The sequence below is a fragment of the Geotrypetes seraphini genome, chromosome 6, assembly GCF_902459505.1.
Source record: "Geotrypetes seraphini chromosome 6, aGeoSer1.1, whole genome shotgun sequence".
NCBI classification, from domain to species: Eukaryota; Metazoa; Chordata; class Amphibia; order Gymnophiona; family Dermophiidae; genus Geotrypetes; species Geotrypetes seraphini.
In genome coordinates this window covers 15,298,547-15,326,091 of record NC_047089.1, presented here as the reverse complement: position 1 = coordinate 15,326,091, position 27,545 = coordinate 15,298,547, and the positions used below count along the sequence as shown (strand labels likewise).

The 27,545-nt window shown below is 44.5% G+C and overlaps 1 protein-coding gene across 1 annotated transcript in view; it reads right to left on the bottom strand.

The window, feature by feature from the left end:
* Nucleotides 1-27,545, bottom strand: part of CAPN5 (calpain 5) — a 190,939-nt gene that overhangs the window by 74,644 nt on the left and 88,750 nt on the right. The window contains exon 3 of the mRNA XM_033950615.1: nucleotides 15,528-15,659. Coding sequence (XP_033806506.1) covers nucleotides 15,528-15,659 — 132 coding nt within the window. The remainder of the gene's footprint in view (nucleotides 1-15,527; nucleotides 15,660-27,545) is intronic.

Below are 27,545 nucleotides of genomic sequence, written 5' to 3'. Positions count from 1 at the left end.
ATACAGTGGCACCTTGGTTTACGAGCATAATTCGTAAACCAAATTACTCGGATATCAAAGCGAGTTTCCCCATAGAAAGTAAGGGCAACTCACTTGATTCGTTCCCCCCCCCTGAGGCCAGTGGCACTGCTCTACCCCTCCCCCCCGAGAACCGTCATTGCTCCCCCCCACTCACGAAGGCCCCCCCCCCCGCGTGATCTGCCATCCCCCCCGCGATCTGGAATCCCCCCCGCTCATATCACCCCCCCCACCGCGATACAACATCCTCCCCGTACCCATCACCCACCCGAACACATCACTTACCCCCTATCTGGCACCCGGCACCAACACACAGGACATGCCGGTGCCTGAAGATCTGTCATCCTTTTCGCTGGGCCTTGAGCATCTGCGCATGCTCAAGGCCTTAATTCCTGCTCTATCTCGGAGACAGCAGGAACTAAGGCCTTGAGCATGCGCAGATGCTCAAGGCCCAGCGAAAAGGACGACAGATCTTCAGGCACCGGCATGTCCTATGTGTTGGTGCCGGGTGCCAGATAGGGGGGTAAGTGATGTATTCGGGTGTGTGATGGGTTCGGGGAGGATGTCGAATCGCGGCGGAGGGGCTATGTGAGCGGGGGGGGGTGCCGGATCGCAGGGGGAGGCAATCTCGGTTTCCGAGGCGCCGATTTTGTAAATGTTTTGCTCGTTTTGCAAAACACTCGTAAACCAAGATACCACTGTATAATATTACTATCCTCCCTTCCTCCCACCCTGGATGTGCAAGGAAGTAATCTAATAAGAAAAAGTACATGTCAGCTAATGTGACCCTATATATGTAGTCAAAGGACTCCACACCTTATTGAATGCATTGTTATGTCCTAAACATTCAGCGTTCATTCTCTCATACTCATAAGTTGAACATAAGTTTGCCCACCAAAATGTGTAATTAAGTCTATCGTAATTCTTCCAGTTACGTGTAACTGTCGTTATTAAGAAAAGCCGGCTTTTTATACCGATCCAAAGACAGTTTAAGATGTACCACAAATTATGGCTTCATAAGTTAACGGAATTGATGCCTCAAGTACAAGATTAATTTGCCCCCAAATTGACTTCCAAAAATTAAGTATCAATGGACAATAGAACAACAGATGATCCAAGGTCCCTATATTGACATGACAATGCCAGCATCTATTAGACTTAGAACTGTCTATCTTTTGTAAACAAACTGGGGGTCCAAAAAATCCAAAAACCAAGTTTGTCTCACAGATGCTGACGCTGTACATTTCAACCTCCAAGTCCAAATTCGTGACCATCGAGAGGCAAAAATATACTGTTTTATCTCGATGCTCCAAATTAGAGAATGACATGGGGAAAAATCCTGTCCCCGTCACCGCCCCGTCCCCGGACCACCATCCTCTGCACCGCCCCGTCCCTTTCACCGCCCCGTCCCCGTCTCTGCCGTCCCCTTCACTGCCCCGTCACCGCCCCGCTGTCTCTTTCACCGCCCCGTCCCCGTCTCTGCCGTCCCTGTCACCGCCCCGTCACCGCCCCGCTATCTCTTTCACCGCCCCGTCCCCGTCTTCTCCTCTCCATCCCCCCACCCCCAGCACCCTTCACACGGTCCAGCAGCTCCCTCCCGCCGGCCAGCCGTGCATTTCCCCTTACCTTTTCTTCTTAAAACTGGCGATTTCTATAAGGCTACGAGCTGTATTACAGCCGGAGCCTTGAAGTCGCGTCGGGTTGCCTGCTAGAAGTCTCCTCCGATGCAACCGGAAACAGGAAGTTGCGTCAGAGGAGACTTTTACCAGCAGGCAACGCGACACAACTTCAAGACTCCGGCTGTAATACAGCTCGTAGCCTTATAGAAATCGCCAGTTTTAAGAAGAAAAGGTAAGGGAAAAGGAGGGAGGGAGATGCATGGACGGCCGGCGGGAGAGAGTGGGCTGCCGGTTCGAACGCTCGTTCACTCCTTGTTCACCGCCCCATGCTACCATTCACCGCTCCACGGGGCAGTGAATGGCCTCGTCCCCGAACTCGCGTTGACCATTTTTCTTGGTCACCGTTTTGGCGGGTTACCTGCGGCTAGCCGCGGGTAACCACCACCATGTCACTCTCTACTCCAAATGTCTCAGACTATTTTTTGGCTTTTTATTCAAAAATTCAGAAATTAATTTATACCATCGGACGGCCTGATGTCCTAGAAGATCTGTCTGGAAGTATAGGATCTGCAAGCTATAATGAGTTCTGAGATTCTGCCAATCAGGGAACCCACTCTGAACGGCCCGCTTCAACTGCAACCACCTAAGTGCATCATCTTTGAGAAAGCAAAACCTGCGGGGATTCTGCTTGAACACGGCAACTTCTGCATGCAAGCCATAATCTACGCCAAGCAAAAAAAAAAAAATCTCTTTCGGAAGCTGTCCTTCCAAATTATATCCCTGAAAACAGATGCCCTCTGGGGACAGGAAGCGCAATGAAATAGCAAAGGAATAATCTCTCTCCTGTGTCGGGCTCCACCCGCTTCTGTTTCCCCCAACAGCACAGGCTAGAGGGTGATTAGGTTAAAAGAACACAACACCAGATTCTCTGAGCGATCAAAACAATGCTGTTTCTACAAAAAAAACTGGCATACAGTTACAAGAAACAAGACATCCTCTAAGAGCACCAAGAGGTTGACTGAACCCAGCTCCTGCTCCTTAAGCTGGTCAAGGTAGGGAAGACTGTAGGAGGAGTGCTCAGAGCCCCAGGGAGGGAGAAAATATTGACTGTCGTTCAGTAGCGATGCCTATCGGTTATTGAGCACACTCCAAGATAACTCACAGCCCTCATTTCTTAGCCAATTGTCATTGCAATAGTTAGGGGGAACAGGGGGAGGGTGCAATATTCCAGAAAGTAGCATAAGAACATAAGAATAGCCTTATTGGGTCAGACCAATAGTCCATCCATCAAGCCCAGTAGCCCGTTCTTACGGTGGCCAATTCAGGTCCCAAAACCCAAGGAATAGCAACATTTCATTCAGAATCCAAAAGAATAGCAAGATTCTGGAATCCCAAAGAGTAACAAAAGATTCTGGAACTCCAATGAGAGCAAGATTCCAGAGCTGAGATTGTGATGTCATAATGCCTCATTCCACAGTGCCTCAGAGCCAACCTTAGCAGTGATGTCACAATGGCTTGATTGTCCTATATTTGGCAAACGTAAGAGCATAAGAACAGCCATACTGGGCCAGACCAATGGTCCATCAAGCCCAGTAGCTCATTTTCAAGGTGGCCAATCCAGATCCATAGTACTTGGCCAAAACCCAAGGAGTAGCAATATTCCATGCTACCGATCCAGGTAAGCAGTGGCTTCCCCCATGTCTTTCTCAATAACAGACTATGGACTTTTCCTCCAGGAACTTGCCCGAACCTTTCTTAAAACCAGCTACGCTATCCGCTCTTACCACATCCTCTGGCAACGCGTTCCAGAGCTTAGCTATTCTCCGAGTGGAAAAAAAAATTTCCTCCAGTTTAGGGTGACAGAGGGCTGCAGCAAATTAGGGAGGAAGGTTAATGAAGAGGACAGAGTAGGGAATTGGACAACAGGAGTGTAAAGCGGTTGAGATGGAGGAAGCAAGTGGGTAGGAGGGGAGCAAAGCGATGGAAAAGAGAAAACGGAATGTGTAGAAACGGCAAGAGAAGGAGAGTGGGGACTGAAGGGGGGAAGAGTAGGTGCGGTAGGGAGTGACAGCTATACTTAAGAGAAAAGGATCACATTTTTAAAAAATATTCAGAGAAAACGGACTGGAAAATTAGGATCGGTATTTCACTGTTGTTACAATTACCCCTACACAGGGCTCCTTTTACTAAGGTGCTCTAGCGTTTTTAGCGCACGCAGGAACTTACCGTGCGCTACGCTTCTAGAACTAACGCCAGCTCAATGCTGGCGTTAAGGTCTAGCGCGTGCGGCAACGTAGCACGCACGTTAAAGCCCTAGCGTAAAAGGAGCCCATAGCTTAAAGAACTTTAAATAAATAACTCTCAAATTTAATTTTTAGGTTGGTTTTGCAATTTTATCATTTCAGTTCTAATGTGCCGTGAGCTAAAAAAGGTTGAGACACTCTGCTCTTTTAAAAAACTCTTAAAAACTTTTTTATTTAATGATGCTTTTAATGAATAATTTTTTTTTTTCTTTTTATTTTTCTTCCCTACCTTATGTTTTTTCCTAATAAATGTTGTTTCTCTTCACCATTAGAAAATATGTAACTTTTCCCCCCTTTCCTCCCTTCTTCATGTTTGTTTTTAATGTAATTTTTAATTTAACTATTTAACAAATACGTGTTTTATTGTTTGTTTTTTTAATGTTTTACTAATATGATTGAATGTTCTCTTATAATCTGTTTTTAAATGTACATCGCTTAGAATGTTTTAAATAGGCGATTCATCAAAAATAAAGTGAACTTGAACTTGAACTCTAGGGTCAGACCTGCCTGGGTATCAGTGAAGGTAAAGCAATCTGCCAGTCAATTAAAAAAATGTGCAGCCCCCATCCTGTTAGGATTAAAAAAAAGAAAAAAAAAGTTGGGTGGACTTTCTCTAGACTTTAAGCAACTCTCAATAGAAAGTCAAAGTGTTCTTCCAACGGCACTTTCATCTTTGTGGCCATTAGTTCTAGGAAAAATGTCAAAGGAACTGTTGCCTGATTAAGATGGAAATCTGATACTATTTTAGGGATGAACTTTGGATGGGTGCTCAGAACCACATGATGGTGGTAAAAAGTATTCTACAAGGTGTACAGGCTGGAACTCACTAACCCTGTGAGCTGAAGTAACTGCTACCAAAAGATGGAGTGGAAAGGGTAGACGAAAAATCCAGAAATACCAGGACTAGGGGGTGTGTGATGAAGCTACTAAGTAGTAGATTTAAAACAAACCAGAGAAAATTTTTCTACGCACAACGTGTAATTAAACTCTGGAATTCATTGCTGGAGAATGTGATGAAAATCAGTTAGCTTAGCGGGGTTTAAAAAAGGTTCAGATACTTTTCTAAAAGAGAAATCCACAAGTCATTATTGAGATGGCCTAGGGAAATCCACTGCTTATTCCTAGGATAAGCAACATAAAATCTGTATTACTACTTGGGATCTAGCCAGGTACCTGGTACCTGGGTTGGCCAATGTTGGAAACAGGATACTGGGCTTGATGGACCTTCAGTCTGTCCCAGTAGGGCAATTCTTATGTTCTTAAGTGACTTGCCCAAGGTCACAAAGAACAGCATGGGGCTGTAGCTCTAACCCAGGGGAGCCCACACTTTTTGGGCTTGCGATCTACTTTTAAAATGACCAAGTCAAAATGATCTACCAAACATAAAATTTTTTTAAAAACACAAAAGCACACTGAAAGGCAGAGAAAATGTTAATTATCATTCATATTCCGGGGGGGTTTTCAAAGAGGTCAAGGCAGATGACTCTATGCAATGTCACCTCAGTAACAACCATACAAAAATAGACAAAATATACCCCCTCCCTTTTTACTAAACCACGATAGCAGTTTTTAGCGCAGGGAGCTGCGCTGAATGCCCTGCGCTGCTCTCGACGCTCATAGGCTCCCTGTGCTAAAAAACGCTATTGCGGTTAAGTAAAGGGGAGCCACATTGCAAAATATAGACAGCAGATATAAATTCTCAAAACGGACACATTTTGATCACTAAATTAAAAATAAAATCATTTTTCTTACTTTTGTTGTCTGGTGATTTCATGAGTCTCTGGTTGCACTTTCTTCCGACTGTGCATCCAATATTTCTTCCCTTCTTTCAGCCTCCTGTATGCTTCCTCTCCTCCAGACCTCATTCTCTCCCCCAACTTTTTCTTTCTTTCTCCCTTCTTTTTTTCTGTCTCCCTGCCTCCCTTTCTTTCTCTCTCTCTCTCCATGCCCCCTTTCTTTCTGTTTCCCTTATTTGTCTCCCCGCCCCCCTCTTTTTTCTGTCTCCCTGCCTCCCTTTTCCCCCTTTCTTTCTGTTTCCCTTCTTTCTTTGTATCCCTCCCCTCCCTTCTTTCTGTCTCCCTGCCTGCCCCCTTTCTTTCTTTCTTTCTTTCTTTCTCCCTGCCCTCCCCCAAGCCACTAGGTTTGCCGCCGCTGCCACAATCGAGGAACAGGTCCCCAAGCCACCGCCGCCCCATGCTCTCCCTGCAGAAGCGTCGTGCTGACCAGCATTTCACTCGCCGATGTCAATTCTGACATCGGAGAGGAAGTTCCGGGCCAGCCAGGCAGCGATTGGCTGGCCCATAACTTCCTCTCCGACATCAGAATTGACGTTGGGGAGAGGAATGCTGGTAGGTCTGATGCTTCTGTAGGGAGTGCTTGTGGCTGCGGTGGAGACGTCAGGGAGAGGAAGGCTGATCGGGACGGCAACACGAGTCTATCATGGAGCCCGGGATGGACTCCGCGATCGACTCACGTTGCCTTCCTGATCTACCGGTCGATTGCGATCGACGTATTGGGCACCTCTGCTCTAACCTCTAGACCACTCCTCGCCTCAGCTAGGAACGCTGGCGTGAAAAATATGCACGATACTCATGTTTGGATCCAATTTTAACAAAGATAAATTGTCTCCGTTATCCAACGACAATGAGATGGAAGACCCTGTGTTCAAACTACTTTAAAAATACAAGAACAAAATCAGCCAGGAAGAATATAAACCCTGAAGCCCAGTCCTCTAGTCGTTTGTACCCTCTCTGGGAGACCTGGGTTCCAAGATTTTTCTGCTGGGGCTCTTATGGTTTGGAAGATGAACTAAAGGGCAGAGAGATCTGTGCTCACGTCCCATTATCCAAAAGTTCCTTTAATATCCTGTCTGTATACAGGAGAGTTTAGAAATAGTGGTGATAGGCTCGCTAAACTTGCCAGAGCAGCACTTTGAGAAATATTAAGATAAAACGTCTAAATTTGCAACAAGAAAGTGTCCTGAAAGCTGTTTCTAAATCTCTCTGTGCTTGGCATCAGATTTTGACATGTCACTTTGGGTTTAATGGCCTTGACACTGCCACAAGCTTGCGTGTTTACTGAACGGAAAAGGTCACACAGCCTGTCCCATTACTGGAAAACACGCCAAAAAAAGACAAAAAAATCATTTTAAAAAATAGGATGCAAGAGACAGGGCAGTTTACGCAGTTTACAGCTTCTGGGACTTGAGGGCTTGGAAAATAATGGCTTAACCATAAACACAAGTAAAAAATCCCCGGGAGGAATGGAGGCAGGGTGTTAGAGCTCCGCAATTAGACAGGAAATAATGAGCTCTCTAATGCCTGCCCAACTTCTGTTTGCCTCCAGTCTCCGAGGACAGCGGTGGGGGCGAGAGCCGGGCCAGCAGCAAAACAATTTCCAAAGAGTTTCATTAAGAAAAAAAAAGAGAAGAACGCAGACTGAATCTTAGCCCAAAGAGTAGTGTTTTCAAGCTAATGAAGAATGCATGGTTGGAGGGGGAACAATCTTGATATATATGTATATATATATATATATATATATATATGTCCCCAGTACAGAATGAACAGCTGCCTAGGGATGTCTATCTGAAGGTCTCAGACGCAGGTTTTCTTCCACTCTTCTGCTTTGCTAGGGTTTTTTTTTAAACTAGAGTTGACATAGCGAAACTAATAGACAGGAAGAGGTCAGAAATTAAACCTGGCTTGGTTAAAAAGTTCTTCTCGAGCATTCAGAGCGAAAAGTATAGCCCAACATGAGACATGAGGGTACACTTTTAACATAACACCACCAGATTTTTAGTTCGTATAACCAACAAAAGTTCTATGCGGTTTACAAAACTTCTTAAGAACATAAGAATTACCGCTGCTGGGTCGGACCAGTGGTCCATCATGCCCAGCAGTCCGCTCAAGCGGCGGCCCCCCAGGTCAAAGACCAGTGCTCTAAATGAGTCCAGCCTCACCTGCGTACGTTTTAGCAGGAACTTGTCCAACTGTGTCTTGAATCCCTGGAGGGTGTTTTCCCCTAGAATAGATTCCGGAAGAGCGTTCCAGTCGTCTACCACTCTCTGGGTGAAGAAGAACTTCCTTACGTTTGTACGGAATCTATCCCCTTTTAACTTTAGTCAAGTTTATCAAGTTTATTATGTAATTTGATTAATCGCCTAATCTACATTCTAGGCGATATACAAACAATAACAAGTGAATAAAAAACTTGGGGTAGGTATTACATAGACAAATAAACTTACATAATTACAAAAACTTACAATCATGAAACATTAGGAACACTATATTTAACGGGTTACATTCTGTATCAAATTTTATATTTCAGGATTACAACAATACACCTTTATATTTCAGGATTACAACAATACACCTTGGAGAGGGTGAACAACCTGTCCTTATCTACTAAGTCTATTCCCTTCATTATCTTGAATGTTTCGATCATGTCCCCTCTCAGTCTCCTCTTTTCAAGGGAGAAGAGGCCCAGTTTCTCTAATCTCTCACTGTACGTCAAAAACCCCTGCCCCTTAACCATTTTTGTTGCGATCTTCACTCGTCAGGGATGTCATCAGTAACACGGTACACGGAAGGCCCCAACGAGAGAAGGCCGCAAAGCAGCCTGTTTAGAGTGCTGCCGGCCTGATGCTGCTCTGGAGGGAGGTATGTAAGGCTCGCAGTTGACGAGGTTTGGATGGGAGGGAAGGATGGATGGAGGGTCAGCAGGGGTTCGGCTGCGCGGCAGGGGAGGGGGTGCCCAAGGGTTCTGCTGCACGAGGGATGGGAGGGAGGGAAGGATAGAAGCTGGGCAAGGGTTCTGCTGCATGGGGGATGGGAGGGAGGGATAGAAAGATGCTGCAGAGGGAAGGCACAAGGGGATGGGTGAGAGGGGAGGAAAGATGCTGATGATCATGAACGACAGAAGAGCGGGACTTGGGCGTGATTGTATGTGATGATTTAAGGAGGCCAAACAGGTTTCAAAGGTGACGGCGAAAGCTAGAAGGACGCTAGGTTGATTAGGGAGAGGTATGGCCAGCAGGACAAAGGAGTCTGGACACTGTGGTGGCAGTTTGGATGTCCCAATGTGGTGCATTTCGCAAATTCTAGAAAGTCCGCCTAAAGTTCGGCGCCTACATCAGCACACCTAGCCAATGTAGGCGAATAACTTAATTAATACGTTTAACTGGTGCCGATAATTGTCACTTAACACCTCATAATTGGCTGCAATTGGACTTAACTGAAAGGTAGGCGCTAGAGAATGACACGGTGACAAAATTCATCACCGTTCCTGTCCCCGCGGATAACCGCGGGAAATAAACCCATGTCATTTTCTAGTGTCTATTTCATCCTCTGTCCTTCTACACCAGCATTCTTCAGAGCAAAGCTTGCGGGTCAGTGGTTGTGGCCATTCATACTCTGATTTTTATTTGAGCCAAGGATAATGAAGCCATTGTGACATCACTGATGTGATTGGTTCTTAGGCACTGGTGGAATGAGGCATTATGACATCACAATATCTGCTCTGGATACCAGAGACTCATTCTGTAGTGTCTGTTTCAACCTCAGTCCTTCGACACCAGCATTCTTCAAAGCAAAGCTTGTGAGTCAGTGGTTGTGGCCATTCATACTCTGACTCTTCCCTCTCTCCTTAAAGAATGACATGAAGATGGTTTCCCGCGGTTATCCGCGGGGACGGAACGGTGATGAATTTTGTCACCGTGTCATTCTCTAGTAGGCGCAATGCTATAAAAATAGTTGCCTAGCCCAAAGAGCCTATCTTTAAGTGGGCATGGTTAGGGGGTGGATTATGGGCATTTTTTTCGAGTTAGGCGCCTCTTTGTGAATTAGGCGCAGGTATTTGAGGCAAAAAAAAAGACCCCGGCATAAACTGGGCACACCTAAATTTAGGACACCTAGAGACGCCTTCTCCCATAGATGGCGCTAAGTGTACTAGCTGGTGCCTGTTTTTTCGGTGGACAATATATAATCAAGCCCTTAGCGCCAACTCCAGCGCGGCACCTTGGCGCCAAGACTCTGTTATAGAATACTAAGGCACGTTGGCATTTGCAGGCTCACGTTTAGGCCTATCCTCTCACATCGAAGGGATGGAGGGGCATATTCATGGGTGGGGCCACTGGCATAGTAAGGGGAGGTGGACCACCAGGGGGGGGGCCTTCGGCACCGCTCCTCCCCCTGCTCCTTTCCCACTCCTCTCCCGCCGCAGGCGCACCTTCGTTTCCCCGCCGCCGCACCTCTAGCTCTTTGCCGGTGCACGCGGCAGCTCCATCTTGGCGCTCTCCGCTGACGTTATTTCCAGGTCCTGCGAATCTGAAGTGACATCGGAGGAAGAGACGGCACGGGCAGCAAGTTGGAGATGCTGCTCAGGCCAGGGAAACTAAACTGGTACGCGGGAGGGGAGGGGGAAGTGGAGCGCGGGGCCATTACCACCCCAGGTGCCTCCCACCCTCGCTATGCCAGTGGGATTAACTGGGAGACATGCCGATGGATGACCCATGTGTACGCCCCTTATAGGAATAGCACCTAGTCCAGGGGTGTCCAACCTGCGGCCCGAGGGCCGCATGCGGCCCAGTGAAGTATTTTGTGTGGCCCCGGTCGAGGGCGGTGCAGTGTTTTCCTTTGCTGCCCCTGGGTGTTTACCGTCTTGCCGGCTCCCTCCTGTGTTTTACTGCAGCGTTTGCATGTTTGTGTAGCCCCAGAAACATTTTTTTCGGCCAATGCGGCCCAGTGAAGCCAAAAGGTTGGACACCCCTGACCTAGTCCATATAGGCATCTGTCAATTAGTAGCACCTTTGGTGCACGTGACACGTACTTCTAGGTGCCAGGTTTTTTTTTTTTTAGAACTGCTTTTCTAAATCCTTTTCAGCATAGCTGAAAGATAGCTCCCGACTACAACAGAACACAAAATCCATTTATTAAGCACTTAGCAAGGCCTTCCAAGTGCTTTAAGATTCATGGCACACAGCAGCAAAAAAAAAAAACACCACATTTCCACATGAATATATGGCCCATTACGAAAGGCTTTCATCCTGCTTGAAGGCGTACGAACGGATCAAGCTTTTACAAATGGTACGGGTGGTGAACTGCAAATCACAACAAGCAAAAACCTCTTTCACTGCTTACGCTAGTCTTGTTGCCTGAAGCGACAAATCAGCAAACTTGTGCCTTCATTTTAACAACAGCCCCTTCAGAAAATATATACATATAAAAGATTTGTGACAGCAGGGTTTTGCTTCACTGCGAAATGTTAGGCATGAGAATAGAGTTCATTCCTCTGTGGCTCCGATGAGAAAAGTGCAGCCAGCCTTGATCGTCCCTGTTAGGACCGCTTGTTTATAAATTACACATCCATGGCATTTGTAAAAATTAGAGAGAGCAAAGGTTATTAGTTATCAAGCAGCGTAGAAAGAGAGAGAGAATTGAGATTTGCCTTTAGAAACTTAAGATACAGAGAACTAAGAAAGGAAACGGCCTTTAGATGCAGAGAACTGTATATGCTTTATTATGTAATGTCATAGGGATGGATTTACAGAGCGTCATCGCATCCTGGTGCCTATGTTTTGTCTTGTATGGTAATTGTTTTTTGTCGACATGAAAATGGGCTGATGATGGCAATGAGAATTAATGATGTATTGTATCAGGTGACATATTGTGTCGACAGGAGTGGAAGCGGGTGTGTGATCGCTCAAATCCCTGACGAAGCATTTTGTTGCGAAACAGGGGGCCCCTGTTGGATATTTTGGAAGAATGTTTTGACTGATAGCTTTTTTTCCATAGAGCAGTTTTTCCTGCTTGCTTTACTCCAGGACTACACCTGAATATCGAAGTGCTCAGATAAGTGACTTCTATTTTTGACAATTGTTGTTTGAAGAAAAGTTTTAAAAAATATATAAAACTATAAGAAAATATATAAAACTATTAGAAAATTGGGAGTTTTTCTGACCAAGGATGTGTCTGCTAGGATTAAATTCTGTTTAAAACTAGCCTGTCTATATGGGAAGCTTAACCCTTTCAGGACCATAAGGATCGTAGGCCAATTTTTGTGGTTTTGACGACATTTTTATGGTAAAAAGGGCTTGCAGATGCCAAAAAATTGATTTTTTTTGTGAAATATCTTTATTTTTATTTAAAAAAATCACACTTCTGGCTTATGGACAGTGTGGCAAGTGAATCTTCTCGTCAATCTAGCAACGACGCTAATGAATGAATGTCGGAACCAGTTTGTTTACATAAAGGCAGTATCATATGGAATCCGTACATATCAAATTTAGAACTGTAGACTATCCCAATCAAAATTTATAGGATTTTAAAGTTATGGGACAAATATGTCCCTTGGTCCTGAAAGGGTTAAAGAGCCCCTATTAGACACTGAGGTCTTTTCTCCCTTTTTGTAAAGAAAGGTGACTTTTTTGTCCTGTATTTTGGAGGGTGCAATTTCTTGTGAGATATTGTGTCGAATGACATGTTGATTGATAGCAACTTGTGCAATTTTGATCTGAATTCTAATAAAAAGGCACAAGGCATGCAGAGAATCTTTGAGACAAGGTCTGAAAATTCAGTTGCCTTTAAACTGACCAGATCCTGCCTTCAGAAAGCCTTTGTGAATATTTTTTTTTTTTTTTTTTTACAATAATCATAGAAAACATAGAAACATGATGGCAGATTAAGGCCAAATGGCCCATTCAATCTGCCCATACGCAGTTTCAAATATCTTCTCCTCTCCCTATTGGCTAAGGCTCTTAACATTTGCATCTCCTCTTCCTATAGGCTAAGGCTCTTTACACCTGCATTGTGAGGTCATAGAGCTTTATGGTTATAGAAACATGATGGCAGATAAAGGCCAAATGGCCCATCCAGTCTATCCATTTGCAGCATCCGCCATCTCCTCCTCTCCCTATTGGCTAAGGCTCTTAACATTTGCATCTCCTCTTCCTATAGGCTAAGGCTCTTTACACCTGCATTGTGAGGTCATAGAGCTTTATGGTTATAGAAACATGATGGCAGATAAAGGCCAAATGGCCCATCCAGTCTATCCATTTGCAGCATCCGCCATCTCCTCCTCTCCCTATTGGCTAAGGCTCTTAACATTTGCATCTCCTCTTCCTATAGGCTAAGGCTCTTTACACTTGCATTGTGAGGTCATAGAGCTTTATGATTATAGAACATTAGCAGATAAAGGCTAAATGGCCCATCCGGTCTGCCCATCCACAGTAACCATTATCTCTTTCTCTCTCCAAGAGATCCCACGTGCCTATCCCAGGCTTTCTTGAATTCAGACAGTCTCTCTGTCTTCACCACCTCTTCTGGGAGACTGTTCCACGCATCTATCAAAGTATTTCCTTAGATTACTCCTGAGCCTATCACCTCTTAACTTCATCCTGTGCCCTCTCATTCCAGAGAATGTGTTTGTGTGAAGTTTTTCTCCCTTAGCTCTTCAGATGGGAAATAAGGACACTGGGTTGTTTATGTTGTTGTAGTAGGGTTGCCAGATTTTTCAATCTGAACCCCCTTGACCTGCCCCCCAGGCCTGCCCAGTTCCACCCATCCCTGCCCTGTAATGTCCTAATCTCACCCCCAATCCCACCCTAGCCCCGTAGTCTCTCGAGAGACCACGGGAACTCCCCACAGCCATTTCTTAATGGCTATCTGCACGGGGCAGGAGCGTAGGAAGATCGCTCCTGCCCCAAAAAACAGCTAGACCACCAGGTAAGGCAGGGATGCCAGGGGAAGGTGGAAGGGAGGTGGGGGTGGGTCAGAGCCGGATATTCGCGGTTTTTTGCCATTCGCGGTCCGGCTCTGCCCCTATTCCCCACGAATAACGAGGGAGAAGTGTTTTTGGTTTTTTTTTTTGCTTGATGTGATTTTATAGTTATGATTTTATTAGTTTATATTATGTACTATTGTTTTTAACTTGTCTCGGCTCAATAGACTCTTGACAAAGGCCTAGATGCCAAAACACTGTCAGTGTCGCGCCTTCGAGTCCTCGCAGTGCTACTATCGATAAAGTGAACTTTGAACTGCACACCCGTGGCTGAATCATTGACGTCTCCTCCTCACGACTTCCTTGTTATTCAACCGTAATAGTGCAAGAAGATGTAAAAAGTTAAACTTGACTCAAAATATAGAAAGAAAAAAAAACCCTCAACAGTCTATAGCTGGCAAAAGTACATTATTTATTTTTCTTTTTGCTACTTTTAAGTCACCCTTTATTTATTGTTTTTATAAAAACCTTCCTAATAGATATTCTTTTGATTTTTAAAATATGAAGCTGCGTTAGGCTTTTTTTTTTTATCGCCGGCTGCAGCGGTATGAGCATCAGAGTTTTTACCGCCGCAGCCGAAAATAAAAAAGCCTAACAAGGCTTCATAAAAGGGGGGGTTAGTGAGCAGATAACCTAACAACCACCGAGAGACCCATGTTCACATCCAAAAGATTACTGAATATTTCTCATCCTTCTAAAGCAATTTTGCCAGCCTTTTCCCCCCCCCCCAAAAAAAAAATCAAGGTGGTTTATGAGAGCAGCACGGTTATACAGAGATGCACATTTCAGAAAGTAGCTTTCACTACTTTGGGATGAATCCTCTATTGAAATAACTTTTCTTTTCTAGTTTCTTGAGATGAGAAATGAAAACAAATCCCAAGATTAAATAAATAAATAAATAAATAAATCCACAAACGTTCCACTGCTATGTTCAAAAGAAAAATCATGGGAGAAAAGTTATCTATAATTATAAAGAAAAAGCAGATCTGCAAAACCACAAACTCATTCTCTTCAAGGGTCATCGATATGGATGACAAGTCAATGGAGATAAGACACTTTGGTCAACTGGCGCTGGGACAAAATGCAAATGGCCTCTGGAATACGGAAATCCAGCCTCAGGCGGCATCGGGGATCATCCTCACTGCCTAGATTCCAAGAAATATGAATCAATTACTGAATTCACGATCAGGGTAAATGGCAGTCAACAGGCATTAGCTGGAAATCTCAGGTCAGATATAGCAAATGCCCTTTCACGTGCAGACCAAAAGCTGTGATCATGCGGGACACTTCCAAATTAACCGACATAAATAACTAGTGAAGTTTCTACCCAGACACTCCTGCTGGATCTGTCACTCCAAGAGAAGATTTATAATGGGTACAACAGAATGTAATCAAATGTACTGTACATGGAACTGGGCCTTCTATCTTAGAGAAAACAACTTAAAATCTGGACCTGTGAATACAGCATTCTACCAGGTCTATATAACACATATACTCGAATATAAACCGACCCGAATATAAGCCGAGGTAACCTATCCCCCCCCCCAAAAAAGGAGGAAAAAAGGTTGACTTGAATAAAAACTGGGGAGTGGGAAAGGGGGTGTTAATATTTGGTCGATTTGGTCCAAGTCTCTCACAGCTGAACAAGAGTGAAAGAGCTGCCTCTGCCTCCTAATTTCTGGGTTGTTGGACAAACTCAGGTTCCAGAACTGAAAACAATCACCCCGATATATAACCACTAAATTTACTATGGAGGAAATAAGAAAGAGCTTATTTTGATGGCAGTGGGTGTGCCAAGCAACCACTTCCTTACCTTCTGCCACAGAGCTTCCCTGGAGGCCAGGGAGGAGCAGGCCGCAACAAACCAGCAGTTTCCAACCTGGCCCTGGTGCAAGTCATGAGAGCTGATGCCATCCACAAAGAGATGAGGATCATCGCATATTTCCTGAAGGAAACGGAAATCAGAGAAGCAGGATGAAAACAAGGAATACATACAAAAAAAAAAAAAAAAAAAAAGCAGTTATGGGACAAACCGAAGGTCCATCGAGCCCAGTACCCTGTTTCCAACAGTGGCCAACCCAGGTCCCAATACCTGGCCAAAACCCCGCTACGCTAACCACTTTTACCACGTTCTCCAGCAACAAATTCCAAAGCTTAATTATTTGTCATGTGAAAAAAATATTTTAATTGGTCTGTTCTAAATGTCTGACTTAGTAGTTTCATCGTGTGCCCCTCTTAGTCCTTATACTTTTGGAAAAAGAAAAACAAGTGATTCGTGCCTGCCCAATTCCACTCCACGCATTAACAGTGGCCATGGAAGGGTAAAACTTGAAATTAAGGAGGACCTGCTGGTAGGGGAAAACCAACAGAAAATGAGGCTGTGTAAAGAAAGCAAGGCTAATAATCTCTGTTTGTATATTAAATGACAATGTCCTTTACAATCGCCCAAGCCAAGCAAAGATCCCTCCTGAAATATAAATAATGAGTCATTCTTTCTATTCTCTGACTTTAAAATACTCATTGTCTTGGGGTTTTGAGGACAGAAACACACCTTTACGCGATAAGCTTTATTAACAGTGCACTGTAATGAAACAATAGATGCTCTCTCTCTCTCTCTCCCTCCCTCTAAATGTGTTATGAAGAACACAGCCTCAGCCAAGTTCCAGCAACAGTCAATAGACATCATACATCTGTCTCTAGTGAAGGTTGCCATAGCCTAAAAGGTCATATTGGCATTCATAGTGGACAAACACAATATAAAAAACATAATCTGAGCTAGCACTATTATATGCTGCTCACTTGAAAAGTTACCTTATTTTTTTTCTTGGTTGTTTAAGAAAGGTTTGGACAAATTCCTGGAGGAAAGGTCCATAGTCTGTTAATGAGATAGACATGGGGGAAGCCACTGTTTGCCCTGGATTGGTAGCATGGAATGTTGCTACTCTTTGGGTTTTGGCCAGGTACTAGTGACCTGGATTGGGCACCATGAGAACGGGCTACTGGGCTTGATGGACCATTGGTCTGACCCAATAAGGCTATTCTTATGTGCTAACGTGTGCCAAGTATAGGACACTCAAGCCATTGTAACATTACTACTGAGGTTGGCTCTGAGGCACTGTGGAATGAGGCATTATGACATCACAATCTCAGCTCTGGAATGAGGCATTATGACATCACAATCTCAGCTCTGGAATGTTGCTCTCATTGGGGTTCCGGAATCTTGCTATTCATTGAGATGCTGGAATGTTGCTATTTCTTGGGTTCTGGCCAGGTACTAGGGACCTGGATTGGCCACCATGAGAACGGACTACTGGGCTTGATTGACCATTGATCAGACCCAGTAAGGCTATTCTTATGTTCTTATGTGTGACAAATATAGAACAATCAAGCCATTGTAACATCACTGATGAGGTTGGCTCTGAGGCATTATGACATCACAATCTCAGCTCTGGGGTTCCGGAATCTTGCTATTCTTTGAGATGCTGGAATGCTGCTACTCTTTGGGTTTCGGCCAGGTACTAGTGACCTGGATTGGCCACCGTGAGAACAGACTACTGGGTCTGACCCAGAAAGGCGATTCTTATGTTCTTAATGATCTTTCTTGATGTATAATGTTTTGTACATTTGTTTGAATATGCAGATTTTTTTTTTATACGATGATCATTATTAGACCCAGACACTCAATGCCAGGCCATATCCGGGCATTGGCACTGAATATTTGGGGCTGTCTGGGCATGTGATGATCATCAGAAGTTATATTCAACCAGGACTTGCATAAGGGGATATCTGCTATCTCAGTAAACCTTTGACCTCTATAAATGTTGAGTTTCCTCTCATAACAGTTTTTAAAAAATAAAAGTATAACATCTGAAGCAATTAAGATGCAGAAGAGAAAACCATTCAATCTAGTACCAAAACAAATCTAATTACCAGCAAAGATGACATTCGGAAGATAGAATATTAACTTAAACAAGCAGGATATTAGCTAAAGAAAAGCCTGATCACTCAATTTCATCAGTTCAACAATGTACACCGAGCATTTAAGCAGCAACGAGACCAGCCACAACCACCGAGAGAACACAGACCCGATCCTACCAAGAGTGTGATCTCTTCCCCCCCTGCAAGCCGCTATGAAGATCGACTGTCGGCTCCGGGCGGCTTTCCCGCAGAGGAGAGAATCCTGCATTCACCGTGGGCCTCATCTGGGGCAGCCTCCTTGGAGCGGCTGGGGCACGGGCAGTGTGTCTGGGAGGGAATGCATGGATGGGAGAACATCGCAGGGGAGGAGACATAGACATCCTGGGACTGTCGGCCAAGTCTCTTCCCTGAAGAAGCCCTTTTTCTGGAAACTAAAATCTTGTTAAAATGTTTATTTTATTTTTATTTTTCCTCTAACTCTACTTTTCACTTCTCTATTACCCTCCAGGTACTTTAGTTAGATTGTGAGCCTTCGGGACAGTAAGGGAATTTTTCAAGTACCTTTCCTATTTCTAATCTTAATGTATATTTTCTGTAAACCGCTTAGAACCTAACGGATGTAGCGGTATATAAGAAATAAATTACATTACATTACATTACATTTGCATTAGGAAGATAACAACCACTAACCCCCCCTCCCCCCCCCCCGGTACAGAGGCCCAGCTACAAGTGAGCCTGGGTGCGGGGGGGCCTGTCCCCTCTTCCTCCAGTGGCACTGGGATAACAAGAGAGCTTGCGTGGGATACGACTTTCTTGTTTCCTTTTTGGCAGCTGAGATTACGCAAGTCAGAAGCTTGCCTTGTACAACCCCAGTCTTCTTCCTTCTCCTGTGCGTGTCGACAAAAGAAATCGGTCTACTTTCTCCCTCGTTTGTTTCTAAATTTGGAAAGACAAAAGCTAGTAGGGCTTTCAGTGATCTAAAGAAGATATATGTTTTGGTTATGTAATTGTACCTTGACCTTAAAAGGTTGGGAAACACTGTTCTACTCGTAAATCAAAATCTAACCCATTTGTAGAGTTGGAAGGCTGCCAAGTTAATAGTTAATTTTGATTTCTATACTAGTAGCTTTGACGTGGCTCAGAGGCAGAACTATGTGCTGTCATGTAAAGCAGTGATTCCCAACCCTGTCCTGGAGGATCACCAGGCCAGTCGGGTTTTCAGGATAGCCCTAATGCATATGCATGGAGCAGATTTGCATGCCTGGCACCTCCATGAAATGCAGATCTCTCTCATGCATATTCATTAGAGCTATCCTGAAAACCTGACTGACCTAGTGGTCCTCCAGGATAGGGTTGGGAACCGCTGACGTAAAGGACCCGAGTTTGAATCCTGCTCTGTGTGAAGCATTTGCAATTCCTGGTGGGAAAGAGAGTCTATTGCAGATAATGGCCAGAATCATAGTAGATGAACTATAGAAGACCACAGGGAGAGTGTGGCGCAGTGGTTAAAGCTACAGCCTCAGCACCCTGGGGTTGTGGGTTCAAACCCACGCTGCTCCTTGTGACCCTGGGCAAGTCACTTAATCCCCCCATTGCCCCAGGTGCATTAGATAGATTGTGAGCCCGCCGGGACACACAGGGAAAAATGCTTGAGTACCTGAATAAATACACTTCTCCCTCTGTATTCACGGGGGATGCGGGCGGACCTTAGGCTGTTTTTATTACTGGAACCGCGAATAACTTTTCTACAGCGATTTCTGGGCAGGCATGCTGGGAAGCAGTGTTTTCTCAGTACATACTGGGAAGCATGGAAGCAGCGAATTTCAGAGTGAATGGTAAGCGATACACTTTTTTATCGGTACAGTAAAAGGAAAAAGAACTTTAATGATGATGTCATTTGGGGGCGGAGTCAGCTTCAGAAAAATCGTGCATAAGCGAATCCGCAGATACGGAAACCGCTGATACGGAAGGAGAAGTATAAACCGTTCTGAGCTCCCCTGGGACAATGGTATAGAAAATTGAAAAAAAAAATAAATAAATAGCCCTAGCTGAGAACTGTCACTGCAAAGGCTGAGCAAATTGACTTGTTAAATGAAAATAAGATACAATAAATTAAATTTTAAAAGAAACGCACAACAAAATCCCACAGAGCCACAGGGAAATATTCAGAATGCCATTAGCCAGAAGAGTATAAATCAAAGACCCAAGCTGTATATACATTCCACAAGCTGTTTTTTAGTCTTAAACAATAGCCTCAGCCCCACCACTCCACCGCTATGTTAATTTACCATTGCGGGAAGAATTACGTGAGAGCTCATCATTGGCTGATTGTACTCATTTTTTAATGAAATTTACTTGTTTTTTTAAAAACTTTCTTAATTTTTAAATAAATATTTTACTATACTAATGTACTTAGCTTTTTTTTTACTGCTGAGCCAACGTCCGGGAGTCAAACCCGACATGCCATGTTTCACACTAAAAAGTGCTTTATCAAGGGTCTCCCTAAAATAATAAGAGGAAAACGGGCTGTTACAAACTACTCAAAACCGCCCCCTCTTCCCCTTCAAAAAACTTCTCAACTCGCAATATCTTAAGTACTCACCATGACCGAGTTGAGAAGTTTTTTGAAGGGGGAGAGGGGGCGGTTTTGAGTAGTTTGTAACAGCCCGTTTTCCTCTTATTATTTTAGGGAGACCCTTGATAAAGCACTTTTTAGTGCGAAACATGGCATGTCGGGTTTGACTCCCAGACGTTGGCTCAGCAGTAAAAAAAAAGCTAAGTACATTAGTATAGTAAAATATTTATTTAAAAATTAAGAAAGTTTTTTAAAAAAACAAGTAAATTTCATTAAAAAATTAGTACAATCAGCCAATGATGAGCTCTCACGTAATTCTTCCCGCAATGGTAAATTAACATAGCAGTGGAGTGGTGGGGCTGAGGCTATTGTTTAAGACTAAAAAACAGCTTGTGGAATGTATATAAAGCTTGGGTCTTTGATTTATACGTGTTGTATTGACCAAAGCTAAAACAACTAAAAAAATAAGCCATATTTTGAAAGCTTATTAGCCAGAAGAGGCCAGTTCTAAGTGAGCTGGAAGCCCAAATGGAATTTACTAGGCTAATAAAAAAGGTTCAGGCTTACTTTGTGGGTTTCCCCTCCTGCTCATATCCATGTCTTAGTACGTCAAACACCAGACTATACTAGTTTGATCTGATTTGCATTCTACACATAAAAAAAAGAAACACCTGTCCCAGTCAGAACCACATTTACAAGGTGTTGGAGCAGTAAACAGGCCTGAAACACATTCAATGGGGTGGAGTAGCCACCTAGTGGTTACTGTAGAAGCCCCAGGATCTGGAGAACCGGGTTCAATTTCCCGCTGCATCTCCTTGTGACTCTGGGCAAGTTCACTCTCCATTGCCCCTGCGACAAAATAAGGACCTGTATATGATACGTAAACTGCTTTGATTGTAACCACAGAAAGGCCCATTCCCTTTCCAATACAGCAAACACAGAATTATTCACCAACCTCTATATCCTATATAATAAAACTCTAAGCGCCGCATGCGCACTTAGAGTTTCGTGTTCCCTGCCGCTGTGGTGTGGGATCCGTGGCCGGATTCTATTTTAGAACGCAGCGGCAGGGAACACTCTGGAGCTTCCCCCCCCCTCGATCACTGTGAAAGAAACCGCTGTCGTCACCGCCGTTCCTTCTGCTCCCCTCTTTGGAGTGTCCAGTGCAGGCCAACGGGGTTCCTGGGCAGCTGAACGCAGTCTCCAGGCAGCCGCAGCCTCAGCAAATGCCGGTCTTCCTCCCAGCTCGGGTCCAGAGCCTTTCCAGTGTCGTCGTCTTCGCCCCCCCTACCCCCCCTCACCGGCGCATCCGATCCCCTGTTGAGCCTCCCATCCGACCCTCCAACCGCGGTCTGGCCGCCCCCTTCCCTTCCCTTCCCAAGGTACCGACAAACCTCTTGACTAGCAGCGGCCGCAGCACTATAAACACGCTGCTTCGTGGCCTTCTACTGCCCTGATTTGCTCTGCCGGTGACACGGCAGAGGGAATCACGGGCAGTAGAAGGCCGCGAAACAGCCTGTTTAGAGTGCTGCGGCCGCTGCTCGAGCCGGGAGGTTTCTGTTCGCCTCGTGGTGGGAGGGTTGGATGGGAGGGTAAGTGAGGTTGGCTGCACTTCTGCGGTAGTGGGGGGGGGGGGAGGGGGAGATGGAAACATGCTGCTTTCAAGGGTTCTAATTCACAGGGGAATGGGAGGGAGGGTTAGAAAAATGATAGGTTCTACGGTACAGGGGGGTTGGGAGGGAGGCAGGCAGGCTGGCTGGCTTTGGGGGTGGGGGGGCACTGAGGGCACTAAAGACATAGGAGGCACTAAGGACATAGGAAGGTGGCACTGGGGGCACTGAGGACATAGGAGGCACTGAGGGCACTAAGGACATAGGAAGGGGCACTAAGGACATAGGAAGGAGGCACTGAGGACATAGGATGGGACACTAAGGACAGGAAGGAGGCACTGGGGGCACTAAGGACATAGGAAGGTGGCACTGGGGGCACTAAGGACATAGGAAGGGGCACTAAGGACATAGGAAGGAGGCACTGAGGTCACTAAGGACATAGGATGGGACACTAAGGATATAGGAAGGTGGCACTGGGGGCACTAAGGACATAGGATGGGACACTAAGGATATAGGAAGGTGGCACTGGGGGCACTAAGGACATAGGATGGGACACTAAGGATATAGGAAGGTGGCACTGGGGGCACTAAGGACATAGGAAGGAGGAACTGAGAGCACTAAAGACAAGATGGGACACTGAGGACATAGGAAAGGGGTCACAGAGAGTCAGGCAGGCATGGCACAACAGAGAAATACAGGCAGACAGGGGGCCAGGGAGATAGAGACAGAAAGAAAGACAGACAGGGGGCCAGGGAGAGACACAGACAGAAAGAATGACAGACAGCATACACGGAGAGAGAGAGAGAGAAAAAAAAAAAAAAAGATAGACAGACATCTACGCTAGCACCCGTTAATGTAACGGGCTTAAACACTAGTACTGTAATAAACCATTAAACACAACACTTTTCAGCAAATTTTAAAAGCATCATTTTTATTTGCAACTTTTGTACAGGTTAAAAATAAGGAAATGCTGAATACAGCAGGTACAAAAAAGTTTGGACTTTGTAAAATCTTCTCTGGCAGAAAACGCAGCTTCCCAATACTTCCTAAGAGTCTTTATATTCTCTGAATTTTTTATTATTATTTTTTTCCTCATGGTTCATGACACAGTTTTTTAGGCTCAGAAATATTCTTCAGTCTGCTTGTAGATACTGTATATCTAATATAACTCCACAGTTTTTACTATTGAAAGCCATTCCAGAAACCTTTCGCCTTCTTTTCTATAAGTTCTTTATGGCTTTGAGGTATGTTTTGGATTACTATCTTCCTAAAATACTTCACCTCTTTTTGGCTTCAATCTGTTCCCTGACTGTAGGACATTCACTTTTTGAATATGTTGATAGAATGGATTTTGCTTTCTTTTGTTTTCTGCGTCACTGCCTGCCACATAACCTCAAGGCGTAAAAAAATAAAAATAATTAAAAAAAAAAAAAATCACACACATGCGGTCAATATCTTCTTTCCCTCAAATGCTCCACCCTTTTCTCTCCAAATATATCTTCTTGTGGTTGTGGCCAAACAGCTGAATTTTTCAACACAAAGTACTTTTTTTTTTTTTTTTTTTACAAAGATCATCAATGTTTTCTTTTGCATACTTTAGATGTAAATAATGTCGTAAAAGATGTTTCTGACAACACTCCTATGCAAATTACTATTGTGTCAGCATTAGGGTTACCGTATGGCTCCAGAAAAAGGAGGACGGACAGACATCTGGCTTTTATTTCCATTGCTTTCAATGGAAATCAAACATAGGATGTCGCAATCTGTCCTCCTTACTTCCATTGCTTTCAACGGAAGTAAAACCCGGATGTCTCAATCTGTCCTCTTTTATCTGGAGCCATACGGTATGGCTAGTAAGCATTGCTGCACTGTGGGCAGGTCATTTGTAGTGAGCTGCGAGTTCAGTTTTACAGATGTGACCGGTTTTAGTCATAGAAACATGACGGCAGATAAAGGCCAAATGGGCCCATCCAGTCTCCCATCTGCAGCATCCACTGTTTCCTCCTCTCCCTATTGGCTAAGGCTCTTAACATTTGCATCTCCTCTTCCTATAGGCTAAGGCTCTGTGCACCTGCATTGTGAGGTCATAGAGCTGCCCATCTGCAGTAACCATTATCTCTTTCTCTCTCTGAGAGATCTCACGTGCCTATCCCAGGCCCTCTTGAATTCAGACACAATCTCTGTTTCCACCATCTCTTCCGGGAGACTGTTCCACACATCTACCACCCTTTTCATAAAAAAGTATTTCCTTAGTCAAGAGTAGAATGATGTTACTGATTTTATATATAGACATATACATACATAGAGTGAGAGTGTGAGTGTGAGAAAGTATGTGAGAGTGTGAGAAAGTGAGTGTGAGAGAGTGTGTGAGTGTGAGAGACAGATAGACAGACAGATTGATTAAAAATCGATTTAACTGACTGTTGTCAGGTCTTCAGTCCAGGAACTCTTATAAAAGGCTTTGCCATTATACCCTGCATCTTTGGATTAAATACCTTAATAAAATTTTACAATTTTTATTTTGGTATCCTGACTTTATTTTGTTACTTCGTATACAATTAAGCAACAAGTTGACCCTGGCGGTTCCACAGATGAAGAAATCCAAGGAATGCAAAAGAAAGACTCTGTGGAATGTTGATGTTCAAGATGAAGACTTTATTAAAAGTTCAACTTCGTAATCCACATAAAAACAACAAGGACCCAATCCTCTGAGAGATATGGACCCAACACGGTCCGAGTTTCAACAAAACTGTCTTCCTCAGGGGGTCCAGATGGGGTCTTTTAAAAACTCGTGAATTATGAACAAGTCCAAATAAACGTAAAGCAAACAATCGAGGCAAAAAACTTCAAGCCATTCTTTCGATATATTAAGGGGAAACGACCCGCGAAGGAACCGGTGGGACCGTTGGATGACCATGGAATAGAGGGAGTGCTAAAGAAAGACAAAGCAATCGCCGACAAACTGAACACATTTTTTGCGTCTGTATTTACCGAAGAGGATATACCGAAGAGCATACTGGAACCCATCAGGCTTTATGCTGGAAACGAAGACGGGAAACTGACAGGGTTGACAGTCAGTGTAGAAGAGGTAAGCAGGCAGATCGATAGGCTTAAGAGCGATAAATCCCCAGCACCGGATGGCATCCATCCGAGGGTCATCAAGGAACTGAAAGGGACTATAGCTGAACTGCTTCAACTAATAGCCGATCTGTCGATCAAATCGGGAAAGATTCCAGAAGACTGGAAAGTGGCGAATGTTACGCTGATCTTCAAAAAAGGTTCGAGGGGAGATCCGGGAAACTACAGATCGGTGAGTCTGACCTCGGTACTGGGAAAGATGGTAGAGGCTCTGATAAAGGACCGCATCATTGATCACCTTGACGGACACGGTCTGATGAGGACCAGTCAGCACGGTTTCAGCAAAGGCAGATCTTGTTTGACGAACTTGCTGCACTTCTTCGAGGGAGTAAACAGGCATATAGACAAGGGCGACCCAGTCGACATTGTATATCTGGATTTTCAGAAGGCGTTCGACAAGGTTCCCCATGAACGAATACTTCGGAAAATTGTGAGCCATGGAATCGAGGGTGAAATACTCACGTGGATTAAAAACTGGCTGGAGCATAGGAAACAGAGAGTGGGGGATACATGGACAATATTCGGACTGGAAGAGCATCACCAGTGCGGTGCTGCAGAGCTCGGTGCTTGAACCCGTGCTCTTCAACATTTTTATAAACTATCTGGATATTGGTACGACGAGTGAGGTGATTAAATTTGCAGACGATACAAAGTTATTCAAAGTAGTGAAGACACAGGGGGATTGCGAAGATCTGCAACGTGACATAATCAAGTTCGAGAAATGGGCAGCGACATGGCAAATGAGGTTCAACGTGGATAAGTGTAAAGTGATGCATGTCGGTAACAAAAATCTCATGCACGAATACAGGAAAGACTTGGGAGTTCTGATCAACAAGTCAATGAAGCCATCTGTGCAATGCGTGGCGGCAGCAAAAAGGGCAAACAGAATGCTAGGAATGATTAAGAAGGGGATCACGAACAGACCGGAGAAGGTTATCAAGCCGCTGTATCGGGCCATGGTGCGCCCTTCACCTGGAGTACTGCGTCCAGCACTGGTCGCCATACATGAAGGACACGGTACCACTCGAAAGGGTCCAGAGAAGAGCGACTAAAATGGTTAAGGGGCTGGAGGAGTTGCCGTACAGTGAGAGATTAGAGATACTGGGCCTCTTCTCCCTTGAAAAGAGGAGACTGAGAGGGGAAATGATTGAAGCATTCAAGATATTGAAGGGAATAGACTTAGTAGATAAGGACAGGTTGTTCACCTTCTCCAAGGTAGGAAGAACGAGAGAGCACTCTCTAAAGTTGAAAGGGGATAGATTCCGTACAAACGTAAGGAAGTTTTTCTTCACCCAGAGAGTGGTAGAAAACTGGAACGCTCTTCCGGAGTCTGTTATAGGGGAAAACACCCTCCAGGGATTCAAGACAAAGTAGATAAAGACAGGTTGTTCATCCTCTCCAAGGTAGAGAGAATGAGAGGGCACTCTCTAAAGTTGAAAGGGGATAGATTCCGTACAAACGTAAGGAAGTTTTTCTTCACCCAGAGAGTGGTAGAAAACTGGAACGCTCTTCCGGAGTCTGTTATAGGGGAAAACACCCTCCAGGGATTCAAGACAAAGTTGGACAAGTTCCTGTTAAACTGGAACATACGCAGGTGAGGCTGGACTCATTTAGAGCACTGGTCTTTGACCTGGGAGACGCCACATGAGTGGACTGCTGGTCACGATGGACCACTGGTCTGACCCAGCAGCGGCAATTCTTATGTTCTCATGTGTATTTATAACATGTAGGTATTTAAACATCTCTATCATATCTCCTTTCTCTTGCCTCTCTTCCAAGGTATACATATTTTCCCTGTACACTTTATGACAAAGACCACCGACCATTTTAATAGCCTTCTTCTGGCTAATAAATTGGTCAATGGTCTTCGTAATAAAGTATACAGGGAAAATATGTATACCTTGGAAGAGAGGCAGGACTGTGCAAACTGAACAAACCACAGAGACAATAAGTAGGCTCTGTGGCTGTATTTCCATATTACCTACATAGGCAACTAGCCCACCATCACCATTCTCCAATCATACAAATGGCATCTGTATTCCATTGTAACTTATCATATAGATGAAGAATCAAATACCCTTCGGCACCGTCCAACTACACATTCCTGGTTTCTTTACTGGGCGTGAGTCACCCTTCGAAATAAACAGAGGTGACTATTCAATAAAATTCAGACAACAGGTTTTTCAGGTCTCAAAACATACGGTGAAATTAGAGCTGAATCCTGGAGCTCTCTTCCGCCAACCTTCTACTGCAAAGAGTAAAAGGGAAGGAAAACCCTTTTAACCATTGTACAAATTCCAGGTGTAAATTCTAACTTGAGCTCCCGTCCCTTTTCTTTAATGTGTTCTCCTTCCCCTCCCTCCCCCCTCCCCACTTAAGCTGAAGGCCAAACTGTATTCCTAGAATACAATCTAACATAGTTTAGAAAATCTACCAACAGCAAAAGTCAAAAATCCAACCAATTACCTCAAAATCAACACTCTCTCTATATCCAATATCATTGTTGAAAAATGGTCCCCCCAAAAGATGGGATTTTGCAGATTTCAGGTAATTCAGGAAGGTACTGAAGCCCTCCAAAGGTACTGGAGAA